Source organism: Narcine bancroftii, chromosome 4 (assembly GCF_036971445.1).
Source record: "Narcine bancroftii isolate sNarBan1 chromosome 4, sNarBan1.hap1, whole genome shotgun sequence".
Classification (NCBI taxonomy): domain Eukaryota; kingdom Metazoa; phylum Chordata; class Chondrichthyes; order Torpediniformes; family Narcinidae; genus Narcine; species Narcine bancroftii.
The window spans coordinates 292,696,155-292,723,824 of NC_091472.1; the positions used below are offsets into that span (position 1 = coordinate 292,696,155).

Genomic DNA, 27,670 nt, shown 5'->3' on the forward strand with positions numbered 1-27,670 from the left:
TGTACCTACACACCTCTCAGCATAGCAAATAATACTTTGTGCATAAACATTTCTGCACTTTCCTCAAACAGTCTCAGATTTCTTTCAATGTTTTTACCTTACTGCATTCACACTGACTTCTCAGCAATACACATTTGTATCATGGAATGTTCAACTGTTTAGCCTTACTGTGTTGGACAAGTCCCAGCATTCAATCTTTGTGGAATTTCGAATGAGAACTTATTTTAAAAAAACTGTTTGGAAAAAAACTCATCACAGAACCATATGATGGAATACAATCTTACTTTGTTATAACCTCATAAATTATATGTAAGCTGCAGAATAGTCACCCGACATATTTGTGATATTTGCCTTGCAAGGCATTGAAAGGTAGCTATTTTATTGCAGTGAGAAAGTATGCAAAGTAAACAAGTTTCCCTAAATTACAGATTTGAACAAGAATTTCTTAATAGTCTAATGGCAAAACATACCTCAGAAAGTGACCAATACTTCTGGCTGAGTTTGGAGGATAAAAATGGTACAGGAGAATATACGTGGTCTACTAAGAATAATGAGAATGAACCTGTAACATATACAAACTGGAATAAATTTCAACCAGGTAAGTAACAAAGCTTCTCAGGTAAAACCATGAATCACTCTTGTATTACCCTACCAAGTTTGAAATTAAGCCATACATATTTAAAAGATCCTAGGTTCTATGCCACATTTCCATCCATTTAAAATGGAATGTTATACAGGAGCACAACTGAGAGTGTCCTATCCAGCCACATCATCGCGTGGTATGGTGGCCAATGCACCATCAATAACTCCAAAAAACTTTGTTATGTAAAACGAATAGGCTTCTATTCACAATAGAATGGCAGTCTGATCTGCTGCTATAACTTTCGTAGTGCTGGCTGCATTACACCATTGGGGCCTTAGGCAGCCTTTATGCAATCGTTGGTGTTAGTTTGGTGGATAAGTGGCAATGAGTCTGGCATGCCATCCGTTGGGGCTGGTGGTCATGCCATGGCCCTGGTGTATCATGGGTAATGATGGTGAGGGGGAAAGGATGATCAGTAATGGTCTCAGGAACCCCTGAAGACGCCAGGTCCCTAACAGAAACTGTGTCCTTGTTCACATCAGGGCAAGCCACATAAGTGTATTGGGGGTTGGCATGGAGGAGGTGGACCCTTTTGACCAGTGGGTTGGACTTATGACTCCTCACGCGCTTCCAGAGTAGGATAGGCCTTGGGAATGGCAGCATGGTCCCTGTTGCAGACTTCCTGGGGATGAAAAACATTCTTTCATGTGGAGTAGCATTGGTAGCAGTACATAGGAGTGATCTGATGGAGTGGAGTGCCTCAGGGAGAACATCTTGCCAGTGGGAGATGGGAAGGGAGCGGTCCTTTGAAATTGATGCTCAGGTGTTCAAGGGGGTGGGTGGCCTTTGTCAACTGTGCTTTGTCTGGTCAATAGAAGTGCAGTTTGCACTCCATGCAGATCTGGCAATTTCTGTTCACAATCCTGATCTCCGAGATAGAGTAAGGCAGATTGCGGGCTTTGATAAAGTAGAAGAACCTCGTGACTCCAGGGTGGCAGAGATTGTTGTGGAGGGTTTGCAATTGATCTATTTGTGTGCTGCCGCACGTTCTGCAGGATAGAGCGTGGGGGCTCATTGAGTTTCCCGGGACGGTACAAGATATAATTGAAGGTGAAAAATTCAATTCTCCACCTCCATGTCATTTTTGATTTTACCCCACTGCCCCTTGATCAGTTAGCAAGGAAAATCATTTGCTGGCTAGGTAGTGTCTCCAGTGTCATACTGCCTCGACAATGGCTTGGGCCTCCTTCTTGATGAGAAGTGTCGAATTTCAGGCCCCTGGAGGGTGCAGGAAAAGAAGGTGATGGGTCTGCCCGCCTGGTTAAGTGTGGCAGCCACAGCAAAGTCGAATGCATCGCTTTCCACCTGGAATGGGAAGGATTCTTCCACATTGTGCATCGTAGCCTTGGCAATGTCTGTCTTGATGTGGCTGAAAGCTGCACGGGGCTCTGGTGCCGGGGAGAGGAGTTAGATTTAATGAGGAGGCAGACCTTGTCCAGATAGTTAGGGACCCGCTGGGCATAGGAGGAAAAGAAGCCTAGGCACCTTTTCGGGGTTTTGAAGCTGTGAGAAAGGGGAATTCCAAAAGTGGGAGCATGGGGTCGGGGCCAATGACTCTGTTAAATGACATGATGCAGCCAAGGATGGCAAGGCCACAAATGGTAACGTTGTCCAGATATGGAATGTGGCCTGCAGCTCATACTGGTCTACCATTTGGTCCATCTCCCGCTGGAAGTCTGAGACCCCATTGGTGACGCCAAAGGGAACGCTCATGAAATGGTAGTGGTGGCCATCTGCCTCGAAAACAGTATAATGGTGGTCCTCTGTGCAGATGGGGAGCTGGTGTTATGTTGACTTCATGTCACTGGTGGAGTAAACCCGATATTGCGCAATTTGATTTACCATATCAGACATGCGGGGAAGAGGGTTCACATCGAGCTGAATATATCTATTAATGGTCTGACTGTAGTCAATGACCATCCTGTTTTTCTCCCCATTCCTCACCACTTGGGCTCTCCAAGGATTGGTGGTGGCTTTGATAATCCCCTCATTGAGTAGCTGCTGCACTTCTAACCTAATAAAGGCCCTATCGTTGGCAGTGTACCACCTTCTTTTGATTTACATTCAGGAGTGAGGTTAGCAAACAGTGTTGGAGGGGTGATCTTGAGAGTTGAGAGTCCACAGGTTATGCACCATGGGCAATCTTCGGGTTGCTGGCTAGAAATGGTGGGGGAGGAGGCTGGAAGGTTTTCGCTGGACGATTTAAGTACTGCTGGTTGCAGACAACTAGGGGAAGTGGTCATTATATTCCATCGTCGCGCTTTTAAGATGGCATTGCAAGTCCAGTCCCAGTAGCACGGTAGTGCATAGCTGTGATATCATCAGGAGTTTGAAGTCTTTGCCCCACATGGTCAGGATTACTATGCAGTAACCGCAACATCAGCTGTATGGGACTTTGAGGCCAAGGAGACCTTGTGACTCACTGGCCTAACCACAAGGGAGTAGCGCTGCACCGTGTCCACGTGAATGAAGCTCTCTGTGTTCCCACTATTGAACAGACGACTCATCACGTGGCCGTTTACCTGGAGGACCATCATCAGTCTGGCAAACTGGTGAGAACAACCTTGAATTCAGTGTGATGGAGGCCAGGGTTGAGTTGTTGTCTGTAGCTGCGGTGAAGAGTTTGTGTGTTTGGTTACAAGATGGCGGCCCCCACAGCTTGCATGCAGTGTTGCTGGGTCTCGAAGATGGCAGCCCACACGCAGCACTGCTGGGTTTTGAAAATTCCAGCATCCAAGATGGTGGCCCCCACAGTCTACTCATGGCGCTGTTGGGTTGGGATGATTTGGACTTGCACATTTTCATGTAATAACCTTTCTTCCCGCAGTTAGAGCAGACTCTTTCACCAGGCAGAGTTTCCTCGGGTGCTTGCTCGGGTCACAGAAGTAGCACTTCGGGTACTCATGGAGTACAGCGGCTGCGGTCGGATTGTTGGCAGTGCATGGCAGTGGAGGAGATGGCGGCGGAGCAACCGAGAGGTGGCCACATTGTTGTCTGAGTAGGCATCCATATTCTGGAGGGCCGCCTCCAGTGTGCCTTCCAGTTCGACTGCCCTCCTCAAATTGAGTTCACCTTGCTCAAACAGTCTTTGACGGATATAATTTGACCTGATGCATGCGACATGTGAGTCTCTAATCAAGTCCTCGGTGTTCCCTGTGGCCGTTAAGGCCTTGAAGTCACAGTCCCGTCCGAGAGTTTGTAGGACCCGGAGGTACTTGGTGCTCAATTTCCCCATGTTGCTGTTTTTGGGTGGCCAGGAGGTGCCTCGCATAGACTTCATTTATCTTCAGGTACTGGTCTTTCAAAATGTTCATTCCCTCCAGGTACGATGCGGAGTCCCTGATCATTGAGTATTTTGGGCTCCAACCCAGTAGTGTAGTATCTGCAGCTTGTCATTCTCTGATCGGACAACAGCAGATGATGCCTGCAGTAATGTTTCAAAGCAATGCAGCCAGAGTTCAAAGTTGGTGAAGGCTTCAGGTGATTTGAGGGTTGATTTCCAACTTAACCGACTTCAAGATCTGCTCCATTGTCAAAATTTGTGAATAAAATTGATGCACCATCAATAGCTCCAAATCACTAGAAGTTATGCAGGTTTAAAACTGACAGGGTTTTATTTACAATTGAATGGAGGCATGTCCTTGCTGGTTGACTGTCCTGAACTGGGGAGGGGGCTGTCCTGAACTGGGTGGAGCCACAAGGACAGTCAGCAAATGGACATGCCAGACAGTTAAATATACAAACAATGGTTTACCACAGTAGCTGCAATGCATTGGACCAGATGTCAATGCAGAGGATCATCAAAATGGCTAAGAAGATTACTGGGGTCTCCCTTCCCTCTATTGACAACATTTACTGAGAATGTGGCTTAAATAGAGCTCAAAGAATTATGGAGGACCTTTTCCATCCACCACACAGTATTTTTGACCTACTACCATCAAGGAGGAGGTATAAGAGCATCAAAAGTAGAACTGCCAGGCTGGGAAATCTTTATTATTTATGTGGTATGTGCTGTGTATTGTGTGCGCCATAGTTAGGAGAAACCGTTTCATCTGGTTGTAGATGTAAACTTTAACTTATAAACTTGACGTTGTACATGAGTGAAAGATGACAAACCAGTTGATCTAAACAAAGGCTGAAAAGAACATGGAAATAGAGTGGTAAAGAGAGTGCAAAAAGGGCACATGATCAGTTTGAACTTGGCCCAGGATAGAACAAAAACACTCAGCTGTAAAACCACTTGCAAAACAGTAAAATCACATGATCATAATTGAAATATACTGCTATGTCCTGACATGAGGCAGGAGATGTGGCGATTGGTGATAATTGTATCAAAGGCCACATGGGAGGTGCAGCTCTATTTTCTACAAAACAATCAGCAATTTTCAACTTCATGGAAAACCTTTTAAGAGATGTTGCCTTGAATGTCTGAGAATAAATCAGTTGAATTTTGAGCCAGGCCCCAAAATGTCAATGATATTATTTATGAGTCTCTACTTAGTTCAATACATCCATTTATCAGCAAATGACATTTCTTTCTTGAATAATTACATATGATGTATGCCATTAAATGAAATGACAAATCCTCTCAAGTAATAATGTACTTTATTATATCAGGCAGATAGTTAATAAATAGAACCTAATCTAGTGTAGTACCAGATTAGGTACCATTCAACCTCCAATCACAGGATTCAAATCAAATTCCATTGTCACATAGCTGTATAAAATTATTGGGATCCATATTCGTGGCTTGGAGTTATTTTTTTCAACATTTATAACAGCAAGAAATTCACAGCTGTTTGTAAGTGCCATTCATTCAATGGCTGTGTACTGATGAGATTGTGATATTTCTTATTGGAAGTGGGCACTGGGCAGGGTGGTTATCTTCTTAAGTGACTGTAATTTCTCCCCTCACTATATTCATTGATGAAAATACATTTTTAAAAAAATGATTACATTTTGGCCATTTTCCCACATTCAGCTATACTGGATTTTGTTTTGGAAGAGCACAGTTCCAGAGAGCTCCGCTTCACAGCACAAACCCCTCTCCAACGAGATCTTGTGTAAAAGTCCTAGAAAGACTCTTGTTACAAGCTGCAGGAGAAGTCATTCCCTCTTTAACAGGCTGGAATCATAACTCTTGATATGTAAACATTTGCTGCTGAAGCATGGGAAAGAATGATTAAGAGTATGTCTTCTGGCTCGAATTGATGAGACAAGTAGTCCTTTAGGAGTCAGGCTTTCAGGTTTACTGAGCACAAACTCCTTCCCTAAAATAAAAAGGAAATTTAACTGAAGTAATAACCTGCCATTGAGTTTGCTTCTTCCTCTTGTTCATCCTGTTCCTTGATGTATTAATAAATTTGATAAACCTGCAGATCCCAACATTTCGACTTGCAATGTATTTGCAGAAGCAAAGTTGTTAGACATTTCTGACAGCCCAAGTTTCTGTGCACTTTCTGAGAGCATCGATGTCTTGAAAATCACAAAGGTTTTCAAAATAGTTAAGAATCTGTACTTGAGAATAATTTAAATTCAAAAGGTTGCAGTATGGACATTATTTACAGAAGCTCCTGATGCGTTTCAGGATTTCCAGGTGGATGTGTTGTCATGGCTGCAGGGAAATTTCTCGGACGATGGGAGGTTGGAAACTGTCGCACATTAAAAGCAAAGTCTATTTGTAAGAAGAGAATTGGCAATGAGACTGAAACAGAAGAAGAACTCCCAACAGGCCCTTGTCCATCTGGTTGGCATACTAATACGGAAATACATCATTGTTACAAGGTGAATAACTGAAAAATCATTTATCTGATGTATGCCCCATATGCAGCAAAATCCTGGACACACTAAAATCAAGGGACATGTTAATACTTGAAACTGAGAGTAAATTTAGGAATGTGCTTCCTGTGGAAAGTGCAATGTTTTTAAAATTTGAAAACTAAAATATACATCCACAGGATCTGCATTTTGCACTTCATTGTTTTTATAAGGTAATTTTTAAAGCCTATTAACACGTCCTCACAACAGAAATTTCTCAGTAAAGTAAAATTCTTTAAGATACAAAGTTGAACAAGGAGGGAAGCATTTGCTCTTCTTAGGAGAATGTCTACATTTGGGCATTAAGAAAAGATGTAATTTTATTCAGTAAACATTTAACCCTTCCAACCAAATCATTTAACTGAAGTCATTACACGGATACAGAAGAGTTTAATGACCTATGGTATTTATCTTTCAGAAGAGAAATCAAAGGGAAAATAAACACTTTGAGATGTATGTAAGGGCTAAGATTATTGGCATTCAACAATGTCGGGCAGAATGGAAAAGGCCTATTTAATTCCTTTTTTTTAACCCCAAATGCTTTCCCAGCTCCATACAACATTTTTAAAAAAAATGGATGAGATTGATTTTGTATCCTTCCATTCTTTTGCATTCAGTCACTTAGGCTGGTGACTGCACCAGAATTTCAGGGTGGATTAGCATCAGCCTTTTCGTGAATGCTTCCCTACTGTTGGCCACATCCAGTTACTGTGGAGCATTTACGTGTATGGACATCTACTCCAGCAAGCTAGTACACTTGTGCCTGGTTGTAAATCATCGTGTCAGCTGTTAATTACTCTTTACATAAATTTGCTCTCTCGATTAATGTCTTGCCTAAATGGTCTATGATTCTGAGGTGGCATTCAACAATGTCAGGCAGAATGGAAATTTCCACTCCTTTCCCACTTTTTCCTGGTTTCTGATTGTGTTGGGAGATAGCAGGTATCATAACAAGATAGTAAGACCAGGAGTGGAGCAGTTCTCAAACCTGCTCCAGTATGATCATGGCCAATCTGTCCCAGGTCTTGTCTCCTTTTCCACACTAGTTCCACATTGTCCTCAAATCTGATTTTTGAAAAATGTTCCTCTTCAAATGTCCTCAATGGTCTACACAACTTGAGGGTAGAGATTTCCAGAAATTTACCTCCATGGAGGGTCAGCAATGATAAGAAACAAGAGGACATCTATGTTGAGTCTTTTTGGGGAGGATGGCTGGCGTATATTCCAGCAGAAGTTGTTAAAGACTGGAGGAATGAGGAAGGGTTGTAAGATGTGTCCTTCCTTCACTGAATAATCTTTTCCTTTGATATCCCCTTGGCAAAGGCCTGAGTTACCTCATTACTCATTGGAATGATTATCAAGCTGCAATGCCAAATACATTTCTCTCTCCAAATGTACCACTGTGAATTTCTAGCATTTACATATTTTGAATTTCTAAATTCTGAAATATATTGCTTTTGCAAGTCAAAGGAATAATGATGACCTTAAGTTAAATTTGTAGATTTTTCACCATGAGAGAGTGGCAAGAAAGAGAACATGGGAAGAAGCTGAAAGATTCTGTGAGGCATTAGGCGCCCACCTACCAAGTTTTGCTCACAATGATGAAATGTTATATCTTCACAACTTGCTGAGAAAAACAATTACGTAAGTAAAATAATAATAATGTGTGCAGTTTCTTTCTTGTTTCTTTTATTCTTTGCATTTTAAATGTTAACAGTTTACAAAGTATCACTGGGGGGGAAAAAAATCACATTTTGCGTACTGTGAGTTAGATGTTAACTGGAGAAGATATTCACCAAATAATTTCTGTCTGTCCCAGTGCTCACCAAAGTGAGCAATAATTTGCAATTAAGTTCCAATTAATGGAGAAAATGTATATTGAATTTCAGTTTTGCAAAGTGCACACAGTTTGTGCATTCACAGGGCAGATTTCAAGTTGCTACATCTTGTACTAAGGGGATGTCAACTTAAATTTTGGGGCTTGCTGGATAATAAGTGTGAATTAACTTTTAAACTTTGCTCATCACTTATAGGTGTTCCAGATTAATTTTGAACAATTCACATCTAATCGCATAGAAATGACAACTGAATTAAAAATGAAATAAATTTTAAATTATTTTTAGGTTGCAACAGACTGTGTTGCTTATGTTACATTACATTCAAATTATTCAGCAATTGTAAACTTTGTGGTGCAAACTGTAAAACTGGTGTAGAAACGGGTGATTTTTGAGAAGAGGAATAGAGTATTAGAGAGCTGAACAGTTCAAACCCTTTGGCGTAGAACCCCAGATATCCATCAGAAGATTTCTTGTCCATGAGGACTGCATGTGACTGGAAACACAAATGCTGAAACTCAAGTAAAGGTGTGTCTGTGCATGTAAGTGCATGCACGCGTGGCTCTACATTCCACCTCTAGATTCTGAAACTGCTTTCTTTCAACAGTTATCGGGCTCTTGAACCTCCCCTTGTAACACTAATTAAAGACTGCTCTGACACCACAAAAGGACTGTCTACATTATTGCTGTCATTTATTTGTACACTTGGATAACTGACAATATTAATTCACTGAAGTACTTGGTATGCAGTTTTCAATTGCTTTGTCAAGTTGTTTTCTGCAAGGAAGAATTTTAGTACAGATGTACTTTGTGCAATGTTGATGACCAGAAACTCATTATCATTGCTATGCCTCTTTCAGGCTCTCTCAAAAAAATATGCAGCCAATTAAGTTGTTTTGTTGCAATGTAGGAAACATGATAGTTGTTTTTGTTCAGCATGTTCACATGAACAGGAGAATGATGCCTGCATTTCCAGTATTTTGTTTTTAAATTTAGTAGATTAACTGCAGCCCAATAGAATATTGAGAACCTTGAATGGCCTATCTTGTTTTAAGGGTTTTAACACTCGATATACTTTTCATTTCTTCCTTTGCAGGAATGAACGTTGGTTTTGGGTTGGTTTAAACAAGAGAAATCCAGATTCCAAAGGCTCTTGGGGATGGAGTGATGGCCGGCCGGTAAATTTATCTCTCATAGAATATAACAGCTTAATTTTGTTCATAAAAGCTTATCTGAAGTCCAATGTTATGCCAAACTGTTTCAACTCAGTGGTTGCATCTAGTAAGCATGTACTGTCATGGTGAATTTAGCTCTTTGCTTTAATAATAAATGAACGGAGCACCTGTTCTCCACAATGAAGTTGAGGGTTTTTTTGTGTCCACCAGGGAGAGCAGCCATTGGTTTAATATCTTATTGAAATGTGTCATCCAAGTGTGAAGCTATTCTTCAGTACTACAGTAGTGCCATCAAGATTCCTGTGCTCAAATTTCTGAAATGGAACGCAAATCTGATTCACAGATAGGAAGTCAGTTAATGGGCACCAAAATAATAGTTTTGATTCAGCAATGGTCTGAATTTTCACTGAAGCTGAAATGTATACATTTGAATAAGGAGGTAGAATTGAGAAAAGGCTTTACTACTTCAAATTCTTTTGTTACCCAATGAGATTTCCAAGTGTTCATCCTGTCTCCACAGATCTGTTCTCTCTTGAGTTGGTACATTGTTTGCCTTTTCACATTTATTTAATTACACATTTGCTGTCTTAGAAGATTAACTTAAAAATGCACCACGTGTGTACATTACATAATATGTCAACTGAAATCAATTATCCACCACAGTAACTGCATACCAAACTGAATCAGGGTGTCTTTTTTTTCATCTTTTGCACAATCATTCATTGTTGCCATTTGAGATACAATCACAGAGTAGGGATCGAATATTCCTTCTGCTGATCTCGCCTCTGTAACAGTCATTGTCCAGGAAGTGCACTGAATTTTTCTTAATGATTCAAAATTACTACTTGGCTGTAGTCTTACTGAGTTAGCAATTCACCAATCTGCTAAATGTGTTCCTGGCTGGAACAAGATCTCTGTATAAGCATTTGTAAGAAAAGTGTCTCTGACCTGATCAGTGAGCCTTCTGCTAATTTAATCAAATCCAGATTGAAAGGCAGTGAACCAGTTGTCAAGGATTTGAATGTTTGTGAATCTCTCTGCTGATCATAAACATCCATGAACTATTAAAAGTTAAATATGTTCTTTAAATGAACACTTTATATTAAAAGTTATGATGCCACAAAATATTTTGATTTTAATTTAAATATGCTTAATTAAAAATTGCCTGCATATGTATCTCTCCTTTGTATTAATTCCTCAAGTTCTTGAGACCTTTTGTGTAGGAATCTTGTCAGGATATCTCTTCAACAATTGCACAGCCCTGAACTGTTGGATTTTTACAAGACATTTTAAGTTTCTACCTTTTTATACTCTGTGTGCAATATTTTAATTTTTTTATAGGTGTCCTTGGTGGTCTTGCCAGTTGAATTTAAAGAAGACGATTATGCTATTCGAGACTGTGCTGCATTTCAGGTGAGATTATAGATATGGCATTAAGATTGAAAACAGCATTTCATATTCGACTGGGGTAGCTTCCAATCAATGATATGAACATTGAATTTTACAATTTCAGATTGGTCACACCCATGTTCCCTTCCCACTCCTATACATCTCTCGATGTTCTAGCTCCTTTTTTCACTTTGTTTCCCTCTGCCCATCACACACCTATCTCTCTCTCTCTTTTTCCTTCTCCCCGCCCCCCGGCCCTTTACACTGGCCTACCCTCTTTATTCCATTCCCAACAGGTTCTATCTGTCCATTGTCTCTCCCTTATCTGGTGCCACTTCAACCTTCTGGTCTCCGGCTTTACCTTCCCCCTCACCAATCTGGTTTCATCTTCCCATTGTTTTTTTATTTGCTTTCTCAATGTATGTTTCCTCATTTCACCCACCACCCTATCCTCCCAAACCTGGCACTATCTTCCCATCATCCCCCATCCCATCTAGCTCCACCTATCATGTACCAACTCCCGTCTTAACACTCCCTCTCAACCCTCTATACAAGCCATCCTCCCTCTGGACCCTCCAACTTGATGTAGGTTTGAAACCCAAAGCATTAATTGTCCTTCACCTCCACAGATCTTCCTCATCCCACTGAGTTCCTCAATCTTTTTTTTGCTTGAAACTCCAGTTTTTTGTACTTCCTACAAATTGTTTTATTTGAGGTCCTTTGGATGTGCTGAAGCCACATTTGTTACTTAGCCTTAATTTTTTTTTAAAGTTAAACATGTAGCACAGTAACAGGCCCTTTTGGCCCACGAGTCCGTGCCACCAAAATGCCCCAATTGACCTATAGCCCCTTTACATTTTGAAGGGTGGAGGCAAACTGGAGCCCCCAGGAAAAAACATACGCAGACATGGGGAGAACATGCCAACTCCTTACAGACCCAGCTCAATGGTGCGCTAATGGCACTATGCTAATGGCTTCGCTCAACGTGCTATGAATAGACGATGGTGAAGCCTTTGCTTAATTTCAATGACATAACTGTGCTCCTGTAATTGTTTTATGTGTTGTGCTCTTAATGAAGTCCACAAAACTGTTTGGTGCCTTCCAAGCAACTTCCAAGTTCTTCCAGCGTATTCTGTAGTCCACAGTGCACTATTAGTTGAGGGAATACTTATCAATTAAGTTATGCTCACAGCTCTATCCTTAATGGAGTCGAGTTCAGAAAGTTTTATTCTGGTGAAACCATCCAGGTGAACAGCAAATGTTTAGTTACAGATCTGAAGTGAGTATTGAGAGGATTTGAATGGGTTTAAGAAAAGTAATTTGATGTAAGAAAAATGAAGGGTTATGAGTTTGTGTGGGGAAGGCTTAGACTATTGTAGAGTAGGTTTATATAGGTCAGTACAACATCATGGGTTGAAGGGCCTATTTGGTGCTTTAATGTTTTATGGGCGATCTGTGGTCTGTACCCTGCTTTTGAAGCCATACAATGACATGAATGGTACACTCCAACATCCCAACATTGGTGAGCTAGAAAGGGTCTTGACGACAACACTTTCACAATATGTTCAGAAGGAAATGGTTTGTCATTTACTTGCTTGTGATGGCATTGTGCATTAGTGTTATCAGGTTAAGATTCTGTTTCAGCGATGGAGTAACTGAAAATGTGAATAAGCATTGCAGATGTCATGGAATTGTGTGATTTCAGTCCTTTTTAATATTTATAGAAAAAAAAGCCATAACCATAGTTACAAAAAGGAAAAATATGAATATGTCAAAATTTAAACATGGTGACAGAAGTATAAACTAACAAGAAACTACAAAAAATCCTACCCAAAAAAAAACCCAAACCTCCCTCAAAACCTAAAACTACACCCTCCCTCTATCCCATCTCTAAACCCCCCCCTACCCACCTAAAAAAGAAAAAGATAAAGAGGAGAACACCAAACCTCATTCATTTACTATATAAAGTGACCCAGCAGCACTCAGACCTAACATTAAATTTTCAAATTAAAATAATCCAAATATGGGCTCCAAATCCTTTTAAATGCATAATATTTATCCCTTAAATTATAAGTTATCTTCTCCATTGGAACATTGGAATAGATGATCTTAATTCCAAATGCCATCTTTGTAAATTAAGATCCATTTGATCTTTCCATGAAATAGCTGTACATTTCCTTGCTACTGTTAAAGCTAATCTCAAAAATGCCTTTTGAAATTTATCCAGTGTATATGACAAACCCATTTCACTAGCATCGCCAATTAAAAAAAATGTTTGGATCTAAAGGAAATTTTATTTTTTAAATATTTTGTAAACAATTTCTTACTCTATACCAAAAACCCTTAACTTTATCACAAGACCACACTGAGTGTAAAAACGTACCTTTTTGATCATTTCATCAAAAACACTGTTCCGAAACACTCAGCTTATATTTTTTTTCAAACATTCCAGGGTTAAGTATAATTGAAATACAAAATTATAAGTTACCAATTTAATTTTGTCATACTATCTCTACAAATATTCCTCCAATGACCATTTTCAAATTTAACCGCCCCCCAAATCCTTCTCTCATTTAAGTTGTGAGTTATGCAACTCAATTTTAGTCATTTTCTGCTGGAGTAATTTATACATTTCAAATAAAACCCTTCTTTCCTCCACCCTGGACCAACATTTCTAATTTTGATTCTTTAGGTAAAAGCAAATGTCTCCCAAAATAATCAAATAACATTGATTTAATTTGATAATAACAAAAAAGTGTATGAGTAGGGATTTGATATTTTTCTTTCAACCTTTCAAATTGTAAAAAAAAACTCAATTCAAAGCAGTCTTTCTGATTCCAAATTTTAAGAAGGTTATTATCAACCATAAAAATTAAACATTTATTCTGAAACAAAGGTGTATATCTAGACAATTCACCTTGATTACCAATAGTTTTACTTATCAAATGAGATAAAATAGGTGATTTATAACCACTAATTTACTTTTCCATTTAAAAATAAAATAATCTATTTTATCTTCTCCAATTCTCTTCAATTCTATATCTAGCCAAGTCAAAAGACTATCTAAATCAAACAACCTATTTATAATTTTTAATTGAGTGGCTTTATAATTAAGAAATTCGCAAGTTGCAAACCCCCTAACTTATATTTCCATGTTAATTTATGCCAATTTACCCTTCCATAAAAATTTCTTAACAATTGCATTCAAATCCTTAAAAAAAACTTTTTTGGTATATTACAAAGACTATGTTGAAAAAAATATTCATGGCCTCATCCAAATAAATTTCAGTTGTTGGCTTTTATTTTCCATATTCTGTTTCAATTTTCTCATCTCTCATTAAGTTTACTGAATTCCTCTTTGAATTCACACAAGCCTAATGCTGATCATGGGAATACAGGTACAGTAAAACCACTGGTATCTGACATCACCTTTGTTGACCTCACCAAAGCCTTCGACACCGTGAGTAGGAAAGGGCTTTGGCAAATACTAGAGCGCCTCGGATGACCCCCAAAGTTCCTCAACATGGTTATCCAACTAACTGCACGAAAACCAACAAGGTCGGGTCAGATACAGCAATGAACTCTCTGAACCCTTCTCCATTAACAATGATGTGAAGCAAGGCTGCGTTCTCGCACCAACCCTCTTTTCAATCTTCTTCAGCATAATGCTGAATCAAGCCATGAAAGACCTCAACAATGAAGACACTGTTTACATCCGGTACCGCACGGATGGTAGTCTCTTCAATCTGAGGCGCCTGCAAGCTCACACCAAGACACAAGAGCAACTCGTCCGTGAACTACTCTTTGCAGACGATGCCGCTTTAGTTGCCCATTCAGAGCCAGCTCTTCAGCGCTTGACGTCCTGTTTTGCGGAAACTGCCAAAATGTTTGGCCTGGAAGTCAGCCTGAAGAAAGCTGAGGTCCTCCATCAGCCAGCTCCCCACCATGACTACCAGCGCCCCCCCCACATCTCCATTAGGCACACAAAACTCAAAACGGTCAACCAGTTTACCTAGCTCGGGTGCACCATTTCATCGGATGCAAGGATCGACAACGAGATAGACAACAGACTCGCCAAGGCAAATAGCGCCTTTGGAAGACTACACAAAAGAGTCTGGAAAAACAACCAACTGAAAAACCTCACAAAGATTAGTGTATACAGAGCCTTTGTCATACCCACACTCCTGTTCGGCTCCGAATCATGGGTCCTCTACCAGCATCACCTACGGCTCCTAGAACGCTTCCACCAGCGTTGTCTCCGCTCCATCTTCAACGTTCATTGGAGCGACTTCATCACCAACATCGAAGTACTCCAGATGGCAGAGGCCAACAGCATAGTATCCACGCTGCTGAAGATCCAACTGCACTGGGTAGGTCACGTCTCCAGAATGGAGGACCATCGCCTTCCCAAGATCGTGTTATATGGCAAGCTCTCCACTGGCCACCGTGACAGAGGTGCACCAAAGAAGAGGTACAAGGACTGCCTAAAGAAAGCTCTTGGTGCCTGCCACATGACCACCGCCAGTGGGCTGATATCGCCTCAAACCGTGCATCTTGGCGCCTCACAGTTCGGCGGGCAGCAACCTCCTTTGAAGAAGACCGCAGAGCCCACCTCACTGACAAAAGACAAAGGAGGAAAAACCCAACACCCAACCCCAACCCACCAATTTTCCCTTGCAACCGCTGCAACCGTGCCTGCCTGTCCCGCATCGGACTTGTCAGCCACAAACGAGCCTGCAGTTGACGTGGACATTTACCCCCTCCATAAATCTTCGTCCGCGAAGCCAAGCCAAAGAAGAAGATCTGACATATGGGGATTGATAGATGCTGGATAAGTGAGTTTTCTGGTTGCTTGAAGTTGTGTAATGGTAATTGGCGAACTAACAACGAGGTGCACCGATTTTAAACTTGCTTTTTTTTTAAACCTATTTTTTCTCCGTGATTTTTTTTTTTTGCTGATTGTTTGAGGCTGCCAGTTGCTTGAATTCTGGATAACAGGTTTTACTGTACTTGCAAATATTTCAAATTATTTTGAACCTTGAAAATTTCTGTCTGCTAGTGCCTATTTAACCCTTCACCAACTTCACAAATTAACCTTTAATATTTTGGGGGTAAAAAATATTTTTTTATTTCTGCATACCTGACTGGTTGTGCCTGATTTTAAAAAAAAAAGAACAGCTGAAGATGATGTGCATGTTGTCAGCCAATAAGTTGTGTGTATAAATAATATAAATCTCAGATAAAATGAGATTTGAAAAACAGTCTATTCCTGTAGTAATCTAGTCACAGGGGAAGAGGTTGGAAGGTGGAGGAGCAGAGAGATGATCAGTTCCAATGGGATAGGCACAGGGATCTCTATGCATTAAAGAGATAGCAGTATCTCTTCCACCCCCACCCCCCCCCCCCCCCCAAACTGTCCAATTTTCATTTGCCAGTCATTGAATCTTGAGGCAAAATACAGATTTACCCAATGAAATTTAGTCTGGATAGTTGTCATTAAAATTGATTGTGGAAGAGGTCACAAAGAGAATTTAAACAAAGAGCAGTTGCTTTGTTTATGCGGCAGTGAAACGATTTTGACTTCTGTGCTTGGTAGGAGTACTAACATTTTTATGTATGAAATGTTCAGAAGCAATGTGTTCTTATTTGAATGCTCCTTTGACACTGGGTGTGGTCACCTATTGCAGATGTCAGTTGGAATTGCCAACTGTATTATACATCTTCTACATGAAATGGAACCAACTTTCTTTGTATTTTCACAGACACAGAAGCCTTTGTGGCACACTTTTATGATTGAAATCCGAAAGAAATTTGACTATCACCTCATGCCTTTCTACTGTGATATAAAACTTGAATGGGTGTGCCAGATACCGAAAGGTAAATTATTATTTTTGTAGGTTAACTGTAATTATTTGCCTTATTTCAATGAGGTCTGCTGCCACATTTTTTTTCCTGCTGCTTTAAATCATTAAGCATTTAGTGCCGTGGCTTCTTATCGTCACAGAAATTTATGGCACGAAAGGAGAACTTTCATCTAGTCGTTCATATCCTGACTGATAAGAGTCATCTGGTTTAAATCCACTTCCATTTCTTCCTCCATAACTCAATTTTTTAATCCATTAGTAACATTGCAATGTAAAACATGCCTTCATATTGTAAAGGATCTTTTATTGCCAAACTTAATTTTACACAAAAATTAAGAAATCTGTAGATGCTTGCATTCTGAAATGAAGATGGAAAATCTTGGAATTACTTTGCATGTCAAATAGTGTCTGTGTAAATGGTTAATGTTACTTGTCAAAAATCATTCATCACGCTTCAACAGCTCATGTTAATCAGCTCCATGGTTTCCTCTTCAGCATTCCCTCATCAGTAGCTTTTTGCTTCCTGTTACCAGATCATTTTGGATTGAGTATAAAACAGAAAATATAACAGCACAGTACAGGCCCTTCAGCCCACAATATTGTGCTAACTTGTGTAAATCTTCACAACAATCAAATTTTTTCTCTATATCACACCCGTAACCCTCAATTTTTATTACATTATGTCCCTAGCTAAGAGTCTTTTGAATGCCACTATTTTAAAACATCCACCAGCACACCTGGCAAGACATTCCAGGTACCCGCGGCTCTTGAGTAAAAAAATTTGCCTGAATTTTTCTCCCATCATGTTAAACAGATATCCTCTGGAATTAATATTATCACCCCAACAAAAGGTGTTGGCTATCCATCCTATCTAGACCCTTCATGATCCTATACACCTCTATTAAGTCACCTCTCATCCTTCATCACTCCAAAGAGAAAAGTCTCAGCTCTGTCAGCCTCGCTAACTAAGACATGTTCTCCAATCTAGGCCACATCTTAATAAATTTCCTGTGCATCCTCTCCAAAGCATCGACATCCTTCCTATAATGAGGCGACAAGTGAACACATTACTCTATTGTATAGAACTACAATCCCCCGAGCAATGAAAGCCAATAGACCATACACCAGGCACTTTCAAACTGCCATGTAAAATGGCATTGACCAAACAATTTGCATGGTTAGCAACCCAGTTACATGGTGATTTTAAAGGTTCCAACTGGGTCAACCCATTCAGAACCTAACCAGGTCCCTGACCTACCGCAGAGGTGGCCAGGGAACCCAGTACAATTTATTCGGACTTTTACTGGTCTGGTGGTTTGAAAGGAGAAATGGCTGACCTGGTTACTCTGATGTCAGCGCTTGTGTCACAGGGAACCCTGGCTGAGGTGTCGCAGCTGCAATCGAGAGGAGAGTAGGGGTCCACAATTGGGGAGTGGGGTGGGGAAAGAGGTTCCTGTCATGGTGGGGTGAGGGGGGGAGAGGTCACTGCCACTGGGTGGGGAGAGAGACTGTTTCTATACGGAGAGGGAGTGGGGTGTGATCGGACTGGAGCTGCAAGTCGTGGCAGCAACCACACCCCCCATGAACACTCCCATTTACAGCAGTGGTGGCACATCACTGAGAAGGGGTGTTGATGACTGTCAGGAGAGGTGGGGGGGGGGGAGACTGATGGCCGATACTTCCCATGAGTGCATGACATGTCGCTCACCATGTCATCGCGAGGTCAGGATCCCCCCCTTAAATCACAGGGTTGGCGATTTTACAGGCAAGTCTGCCTGCAATTTGAAAGGTGCTTCCTGCACCCAAGACCCAGTAATCGCACCCAGGTCCCAGGAGGCCTACCTGGGTGCTGCAGTTTGAAAGAGCCTACCTTCATCAGGCAATCATATTCTTGCATCATCCAAGTGTTTGTAATGGCCACAACATCATTATTTCATGTATTGTTCATCACCCTTATTTTTAATACTATTTGCATCAAAATGTACACATTTCAATGCATCCACTGACTGCATTTTTGCTCCATCCACTGCCTGTCCTTCCTCGCAGTATCACCACATATAACATCTACTTTTTCACCAACTGCTCCATCATCTGACCTAACACTGACCCCTCCCTCTGCCTCTCTTGTGTAATCCCTCCCCAACAGCTCTTGTAAACCTGCCTTCAAGAATATTAGTCCCTATCCAGTTCAAGTGCACCTTTCCTTTTTTAAAACAGGTCATACTTTCTCCAGAGACGATCCCAATAATCCACAAACCTGAACCCCTACCCCCCCACCCCCCTCAAATATTCTATGAATTTGATCAAGGGCATTTCAGAACCTGGCCCTTGGGAGGCAACATACCATCCTAGAGTCTTGATCCTTTCTGCAGAATCTCCTGTCTATTCTCATAACGAATGAATCCTCTTTCACTATTGCTATCCTTTCTTCCTTTCCCATTTGAGTCAAAGAATCAGAGTCTGTACCAGAGACCAGGCTGTTGTGGCTTTTCCCTGGTCAATCATTTCCTCCCTCCCTTCCCCCTCCATAGTATCCAAAATATAACACGTTATTGAGGGGAATGGGATAGGGGTACCTGCACTGAACTTCTGTTCCCCTTCCTGACAGTCACCCACCAACCTGCTTCAGGCCTCCTTAGTGTGATGCCTCCCTATAAATCTCCTGGATGATCTAGTGTTTAATTCCAGTTCCCTTACTTGGTCTGTGAAGATCTGTACCTGAGTGCACTTCTTGCAGGTGTAGTCATCAGAGAAACTTGTAAGGTGAACAGAGGCTTTTCTCTTTGGGGCAAAGAATGATGAAAAATAATTTAATATAGGTCTACAAGATTATGAGAAGCAGAGATGGGGTGATCTCCCACATCCAACATGAGGAGCATAATTATTGCCCTGGCTGCCATTCCCACTTTTCCACAAGAAAAAAGACCTTACCTGAACTAACCTGCTCTTGCCTATGCCTTCTCATGGAAATCTTCCTTTCCTCTCGGACAACTATTACCTGAATCGATTCTTCAGCCACTGCTTGCCAAAGCCTCTGGACCCAAAGCCTCTAAATCCTACTCATACTGGCCGGTCACACAATGGCCACTCCGCAGTGGTTCTTTTCCTTGGATCATGAGGGCTTTTAATTTTCTGACAAGTTGATCATGTACCTATAGTAAAATCTTAAGGGATTTTACTGTAAGTACAGAGGTAGATTTGGACAAGTTCTATTGAAATTCCATTTGATATTCTGTTTTATAATGTCTTTTTATTAAATCCATACTTCATCATTTTAAATCAGAATTTGCTAGCAAGTTATGAATTACACTTTTTCTTTGACAGGTGTTAAGTTGAGGACCCCAGACTGGTATGTTCCCGGTAAGTCAATGTCTATACTTTAGCTTGGTTCTGAATTGCATGGAATGTATGCTCTTTTGTCAAAATGAAAACATAAGCTATCATTCCATACTGTTTTCCACATTTTCAGAGACAGATGCACACACAGATCAAAATGCAGTCACTCTGTGCTGAATATAGATATTACCAGTAATGAAACTAGGAATTACATGATGCTCAGCTATTCTCCTGTGAACAACTTCACTCAATGCAGCAGACTTGTATGTATTTAGCTTCACTAAAGCATGAAAATTTCAGGTGACAAAGATAAAATTAAGATAACAAAACATACTAAACCAATAAAATACATGTGAGAGAACCACACAGAATTTTTGAGAAGTGTAGTTTAGAAACATCAGAAGCACAAGTATGGTGAGTAGATTTGTGGAGTGTTCAGGAATGAACCTTGCCATCATATCCTACCCTTGATGCTAATTTAACAGATATCTTTGAAATGAAAATTTTTCTGAAATGGCCATGCAGTTGATGAATATTTCTCCAGCTGTGTGCAAAGTAAAGAAAATAAAGTGGAGGGATCAACAGTGAACATGATTTTGTGAAATGTATACAGATGCCTTTATAAAATTCATTTTAAAGTTCTGTCAGATGTGGGTTACAAGAACAGTGGATTTGCACGCATGCCAAGTGTAATTGGGGTCCAGAGCTTGACATAATTAAGAAATGACACTGTGGCATGGTGAAGTATAATCTCTTAGCTTCAACACTTCAATATTACTAGCTCTCTTAACATTTTCTTTGTACAGAATATAAGATGTTCAAGTGGCCTGTTGGCAAAATTATTTCTATCACTGCTTCTTGGTGAATGTGGCAATGAACTTGAGCTTTTGCTTTAACAGAAGATCTTTTTTGGTAAACTGCTGAGGTTGAATTCTATTAGGACAAATTCATATATTCCAGTTTAATAAAGATCTACTATGTCAATATTTCAGGAGTACAAAGATGCAAAAAAAATGTTTAAAAGAAGGAAGTAAAGGGTGTGTCTAATGTTCATAACATTGTCTCTGCGCTTGTTGCCCATCCATACCTCCTGTCCACCCAAAATCCAAATCAGTGGATTCTTGTGCAGCAGGTGATTTACCAGTGAATGGGGAGGCTATTAGTTAGACAACAACACTGATTGAGAGTTTATTAAAGAAGTAGACAATCATTGCCACCTAAACCCTGAAAAAATGTCCAAAATATTTTCAGGTTTGAAATTAATCAGCCAAACTTTTTAAAATGTCAGCCTCCTCCTCCTCATCATCAACAACTTTAAAATGTAGTGACTAGTATAAAAGTAAAATACTGCAGTTGCTGGAAATAAAAATGCAAAATTTGGGGAACATCAGCAGGTTAAAGAGCCTATGTGGAGAGAGAGATTTTTTTATTTCAGAGACTTTAATGATGTCTGCACAGATCACTTGTCTCAGTTGACATGCACTTCTTTTGCTTTGCCCATTGAGAACTTCCTGGCAAAGCCACCTTTTTACCTTTTACAATGATGCCTTGATCTATTATTGAGCCTTCCACTAAAATCCTGTCATGGGGAGAGTGAGGGGCCAGGGTCACAGTGAGGGGTGGGCAGAAGAGGCAGAGAAATGACAGCTCAGCAAGATGCACGCTGGCTCATCAGACAATCAAAGATTTCAGAACATTGATTTATCTGATATTTGGAATAATTACAAAATAAAAACAAAATTAAAATATTTGAGGAAAAAACTTCTAACATTTAATCTCAAAATCAAGGAATAAAAATTGATCTATGTAGCTACATTTATTGTAAACCTGTCAAGCATTAATTGTTCAAGTGGACATTCCCATCCATATCACAGGAAACTTTGCCACAATTTCTACTCTGCTGTTGACCTCCATTGAATGCATGATCCACTTTGCACAGAATAGCCATGAAAGATCTGCTTTCGGACACATTTGTGTGGGTGTTCTCATACTGGGAAATACCAGTGGTTCTTTGAGGGAACTGCTGTCATTTCTCTGCAAACTTTGTTTCAGTAGTTTCCCTTCTTTGCAATGCTGCCTGAATGACTGTGCAGTTTTTGACAATTTTCATTCTTTTGAAATATGACAGCGTTGTTCTGCCATTCAGCATTACATTGGGATTATTGATGCAAAGCGTATTGAATGATTTATGTTTAATGCCAAGTCACTTGCATCGATTTCAGAAGATGCTTCCAAGTACAAAAGTAACTGGTGGAAAGCAGATCAACACTCTGACCAACAACCCAATAGAACCATAGAACATTGCAGCACAGAAACTGGTCCTTAAGCCCTTCAAGATTACAAATAATGTGGCCAAAAGTGTCAACATTTAGCCAGCTGTCTTTCAGTTAATGAATAGTTACTATAAAATCTGTTGCTTTTGAGCACATCTGATGAAATGTGACGATGTACTCACCTCACCCGCGCAGCCTGGTGTTGTCTTCCAGCCAGAACCAACCCACATGGGACTCACTGGCTGGGGCAGGAAACAAAGTTAGCTGAATTGCTCACGAGCAATCATATGGTAAGAGTCTTAATAGCAAGCTCAAAATGAAATTTAGGTTTTTTTTGTTTGCAAGATAAATTAACTGAGATTTTTTATTTTTCTGACACCATTTTTCTTTGCATTTCTTTAGATGGACAGAGTATTCATGGACCCACAGTTGTTATTGATGGTAACGAGTATTGGTTTGTGAACAAATCTCTGCTAACTTACCAAGAAGCAAATCTATATTGTGCAAGAAATGACAGCAAATTAGCTGCTGTGACATCGAAACCTGCAATAAAAATGATTAAAACTCATCTGCAGAAGGTAAGTTGCATATTTTGATTTTTGTCTATTGGCAATATTGTTAACTTTTTTTCTTTCAACAAGTGATTTTATAATGTGATGAAGTACACCCAAAACTTTATGTAGTTTGTTATGAATGTGCCACAAAGGAGAGTTACACTCTTATTTCCAATTGCACACTTTCACTAGGTGAGTTAAAGTTTCCCCTTGTTACTGAATGTGAGCACATCTAATCGTCAGTCTAAAGCTAAGTTGCATGAACATTTTCTTAATAGAAAAACTGGCAGTTCTCTGCTGGAGGATTCTCAGCCAAAAATTTAACTATTATCTTAGAATGGATCATGCAGGAAAACTGTCTTTCCTCTCCACAGTCTCGATTTTTAGAATGCTAAGTAATTCCACATGCATAAACTGAAGTTTCAATAACATGAATATATCATATTCACTCTTTTTATATCCGTGTTCCTCAGCAATGTGCAATTTCTAGAATGTCAGATTTTTTAAATATGCATTCATATGTTATCTTGGTTTGTTGTTGCCAACATTCTCAGGTGCTCTCAATTGTCTGAATTGAAATTAACTACACAGAAATTATGGTCTCACCTGAAAATGACTTAACACTTTTGAAAACAGCCATTTTTTAAGTTGGAATTCAGACACTATAAATCAATGAGGGCATGAAGGACTCTGTTGCCAAGATCTTGAAACCAGTTAAACAGGAAAGTCTCAGGAAAGTGCTGAAGAAACTCAGCAGGTCACACAGCATTTATAGGAGGTACCTTGACAAAAGGCTCAGGCCAAAAACATTGGTTGTCCTTTACTTCCAAGAGATGCTCTTTGGTCTGCTAAGTTTCTCCAGCTCCTTTGTGCATTGCACTAATATAATGTAGCTTTTGAATTAAAAAAAAATTGCTAACCTCCTTCAGAAACCTGGTAAAAGCACTGATAGTGATATCTGCATTTGAGTTGAGGTCACCAGGTTATATAGACTAGTGTGGAACAATGAAAATGCCTAATCAAGTTAAGGGAAAAAATGCTCATCTTCAGTTGGAGAATTAGCCCTGCAACCAAGTCAGAGACACAATTACGTCAAAAGACAAAATGGATCACGAAAAAGAAGAGAGATTTTGAGTTGAGAAGTTATTTTTAACAAAGTGGGAAATAGAATTGGAAGAAAATAATGTCCAACTTGAAATTGCATTAAATAAATATTGTTTATTTTCCTTTCTCCCACAGCACTTTCCTTTGTTGCCAAAATGGTGGGTAAAGACAATTGATTATGGTGTAATGAACAGATATTTGTAAGTATATCAAATATTGTTGGCATAACTTCCTTCTTGCTCCTTACATTTATATTGTGAAAGCAATTCTCAAAGTAACTGAATCAGCCCATTGCTTCTGCAGAAATGTTGTAGTGCTGGCCTATGAAACATCCACATATTTATTGAAAAAAATTCAGTTTCTGTTTGACATTTATCTTTGTGTGCAGTCCAAGTTGTATTTATTTAATATAATCTTGTAACAGAGAAATTGTCAGTTTCAATATGGATAACCATTATTTACTGTGTACCTAGTAGCCTAATTAAGTCCTTCACAATGGAAAAAAAATTAAATTTTCGTATGTAAATAGTGACCGCGCTGGAATTTAAAAAAAATTATTAATATCCAACATCCTAATTCTGGAAGTAAATGTGTGGGGGTTGATATTAGATGAGGATTTAATCTTTTATCATTTATTGCTAACCTAACAATGATTGTTCAGATTGTGGAAATATAGAACTCTAAAAGTTAGGATCATCTTTGATCACAAACACTGCTTTCTTTCAACTTGTTAGTTTTCTTTTAAATAGAAGATTTAAAAATTAACAAAGGACCTATTTTGAAAACCCAAAATAAAAAAAACAATTAGAACATTATTATTATGACAACCTATATAAACCTACTTAAGAAAATAAACCTTCACTACTTCACACCCATAACCCTCTTTTTTACCTGTATCCAAGAGTCTTTTAAATATCCCCATTGTACTAGTCTCCACCATCATCCTAATAATGCATTCCAAGCTCCCACTTCTCTCCATTTTTAAAAAAAAACTTTCATCCCCTTACCTTGTGCAGATGTCCTCTAGTGATTTCTACTCTTGCCTCACATAATCTAGTAGACCTCTATTAAGTCCTCTCTCATCTTTCTTCACTCAAAAGAAAAATCCTTTGCTCTGCGAAACCTGCTTCATAAGATACGTTCTCCTAAATCATTTTACCCCTCCATGGTTTCCACAACCTTCCTGTCAGGAGGTGACCTTAAAGAGTCCTCTAAGCAATAATCCCAGTAAATCACAATACTGGGGAGGAGGGGGAGGAAGGAATCCCCCGACTAATGAAGGCCAGCATACCATAAGCCTTTTTAACTACCCTATCAATCTGCACAGTAATCTTGAGAGAATGTTAAAAGTATTCCATAGGTCACAAGTATCTGTGAAGAAAAAGAGTTATCCATGTAAGCTCATTGATTTGCTTGCATTTGGCTCATATCCTGTCCAAATATCATTTAAATGCCACTTCCTCTGGCAACTCATTTCATATACTCGTCCCCTTCTGTTGGAGAAAAGCAGCCCCTCGAGACCCTATTTTCTCTTTTGACCTTAATATACTTGGAGAATCTCTTTAAAATCTCCTTTGCCTTGCAAGCCAGAGCTATCTCATGTCTCTGCTTTACTGATTTCCTTCTAAGGTGAAAGGTCGTTCAACTAAAAAAGAAGTCTGTTTTTCTCTCCACACTAACTGCCAAATGTAATGGAGATAATTTGTTCAGTTATCTCTAATTTCACCTTTACTTCCCCTGCTCTGTCCCATCTTATACATGCCTCCTCTATGTTCACTTCGCTCACTGATTCTTGGAACTTATTCCCTTGAACCTACTGACCTCCAAACTTTTTATTCCAACCATGTCAGTGGAGAACATGATGCCACATTTGTCAAGTATGATCCCTGCCTGAGTTCGGTAGAGCAGCCTTTGCGTGGTTCAACTCTTTAAAAGTTGTCTGGAGCTGGACCCCTTGCAGGAGTCGCACATCATCCAGATTTGGAATATTTTCCTGGTTCTTTGTTAAATCATGGCTCTAAATCATGGAACTCCCTGCCCAGCAGCACTGGGGAGTACTGTCATCAGAAAGGAACTCGCTGTTCAAGTAAACAGCTTACCTTTGCTAGAATAAATACAGATGGTAGTAAATGCTGTCCTTACCAGTAATGCCAAGATCCCCCTCCAAAATAAAAGTTAACACTATAATTTTCAAGTTTGACAATTTCCATTTGAAGATTCTCACCTGCCTTGGTCTAGTTATTTCTGAAACATTCTTATATTCTTCTCTCTCTTCCAAGATGTGGCTTGTGCAGTGCTTCAATCTCCATTCAGTTCTCTGCTCTTTGTAAACTACTACGTCCAAAGGCAGCTTACATTACCATATAATTGCATTGAGATCTGAACCCATTTCTTATTCTGGGCTGTTCAGATGACAGGCTTGCCTTATAAAGCATTGGGTTCCAGACTAATCTGTGGTATGGGTGCCTCATCAGCTTGAATTTGAAGTGATATCTCACACAAGTGATGATTGTGATTGTTGGACTTCAAGTATCACAGTGCGAGGAAATTATAGTAGGTCCAAAAAAGGGATGTCCCAGCCATTTTCAGCTCCTTCCAGCAAAACGTCAAAAGTGAAAATATTTGATGATTGTGTGATGCTCAATTCCATTTGTAAGTCTTTGTCAAATGAAATGGCCCATGGTTGCATGGAGCATCTCTAAGACAACATTTCGGCATAGGCCAATCTGTGGCATAAATGTTATTTACCACAAGGCAATAGGGCTTCTTTAGAGAGAGAATCTTAACAGTCTACCTTGACACTGAAAGACATTGCCATCACCAGGTCCCCTTCTATTAATAACCTGAGGGTAATCAGTGAGTAGTCACTCAAATGGACTAGCCACAACTATGGGGGCAAGAAAAGATGAGAGATTGGACTTCCTATGGCAAGTGACTTGCCTCTGACACCCTCATGTTTTTCCATTTATTTACAAGGTACAAATCATGAACAGGATGGAATATTCTCCACATGCCCAGATGCGTACAGCACCAAAAACATTTTACAAATTTGACATTTTCCAGGACGAATCTGTTTAATTGGCATCCTTCAGCCATCCTTGAGTCTTTTTCCCTCCAGCACCGGCACACGTTGACTACAGAGTGAATCATCGACAAAGTGCCTTGACTACTCTATTTGTACCTTTCACAACTACAACAGTTTAAATATATTAAGAGTTTAAAAAAAAGTAAAGTAGATATAGGACCAATAGAAAATGACACTGGAGAAATTGTAACGGGACACAAGGAGATGGCAGAGGAACTTGATGTGTATTTTTAATCAGTTTTCACTATGGAGGACATTAGCAGTATATCTGATTTTCAAGTGTGTAAGGGAAGAGAGGTAAGTGCAGTTAGATCACCAAAGGGAAGGTGTTTGGGAAGTTGAATGGTCTCGTGGACCAGATAAAAAGCATCCTTTGGTTCTGAAAGAAGTAACTATAGAGATTATGGAGGCATTAGTAATGATCTTCCAAGAATCAATAGATTCTGGCATGGTTCCAGAGGACTGGAAAATTGCAACAGTTACTCTGCTATTATAGAAAGGGAGGGAGGCTGCAGAAAGGAAATAATAGACATCAGTAGTTAGGAAGTTGGGTGGAGTCACGTGATGGAGTAGTGGCCGGACGGTGAACTCCAGC

At 39.8% G+C, this 27,670-nt stretch overlaps 1 protein-coding gene across 2 annotated transcripts in view; it reads left to right on the top strand.

Moving 5' to 3' along the window:
* ly75 (lymphocyte antigen 75) overlaps positions 1-27,670 on the top strand; it is a 139,144-nt gene that overhangs the window by 62,813 nt on the left and 48,661 nt on the right. For both annotated transcript variants that reach the window (XM_069935393.1, XM_069935394.1), the window contains exons 11-19: positions 429-598; positions 6,231-6,427; positions 7,962-8,104; positions 9,392-9,473; positions 10,812-10,883; positions 16,622-16,736; positions 20,048-20,083; positions 22,735-22,910; positions 24,126-24,190. In XM_069935393.1, coding sequence (XP_069791494.1) covers positions 429-598; positions 6,231-6,427; positions 7,962-8,104; positions 9,392-9,473; positions 10,812-10,883; positions 16,622-16,736; positions 20,048-20,083; positions 22,735-22,910; positions 24,126-24,190 — 1,056 coding nt within the window. The remainder of the gene's footprint in view (positions 1-428; positions 599-6,230; positions 6,428-7,961; positions 8,105-9,391; positions 9,474-10,811; positions 10,884-16,621; positions 16,737-20,047; positions 20,084-22,734; positions 22,911-24,125; positions 24,191-27,670) is intronic.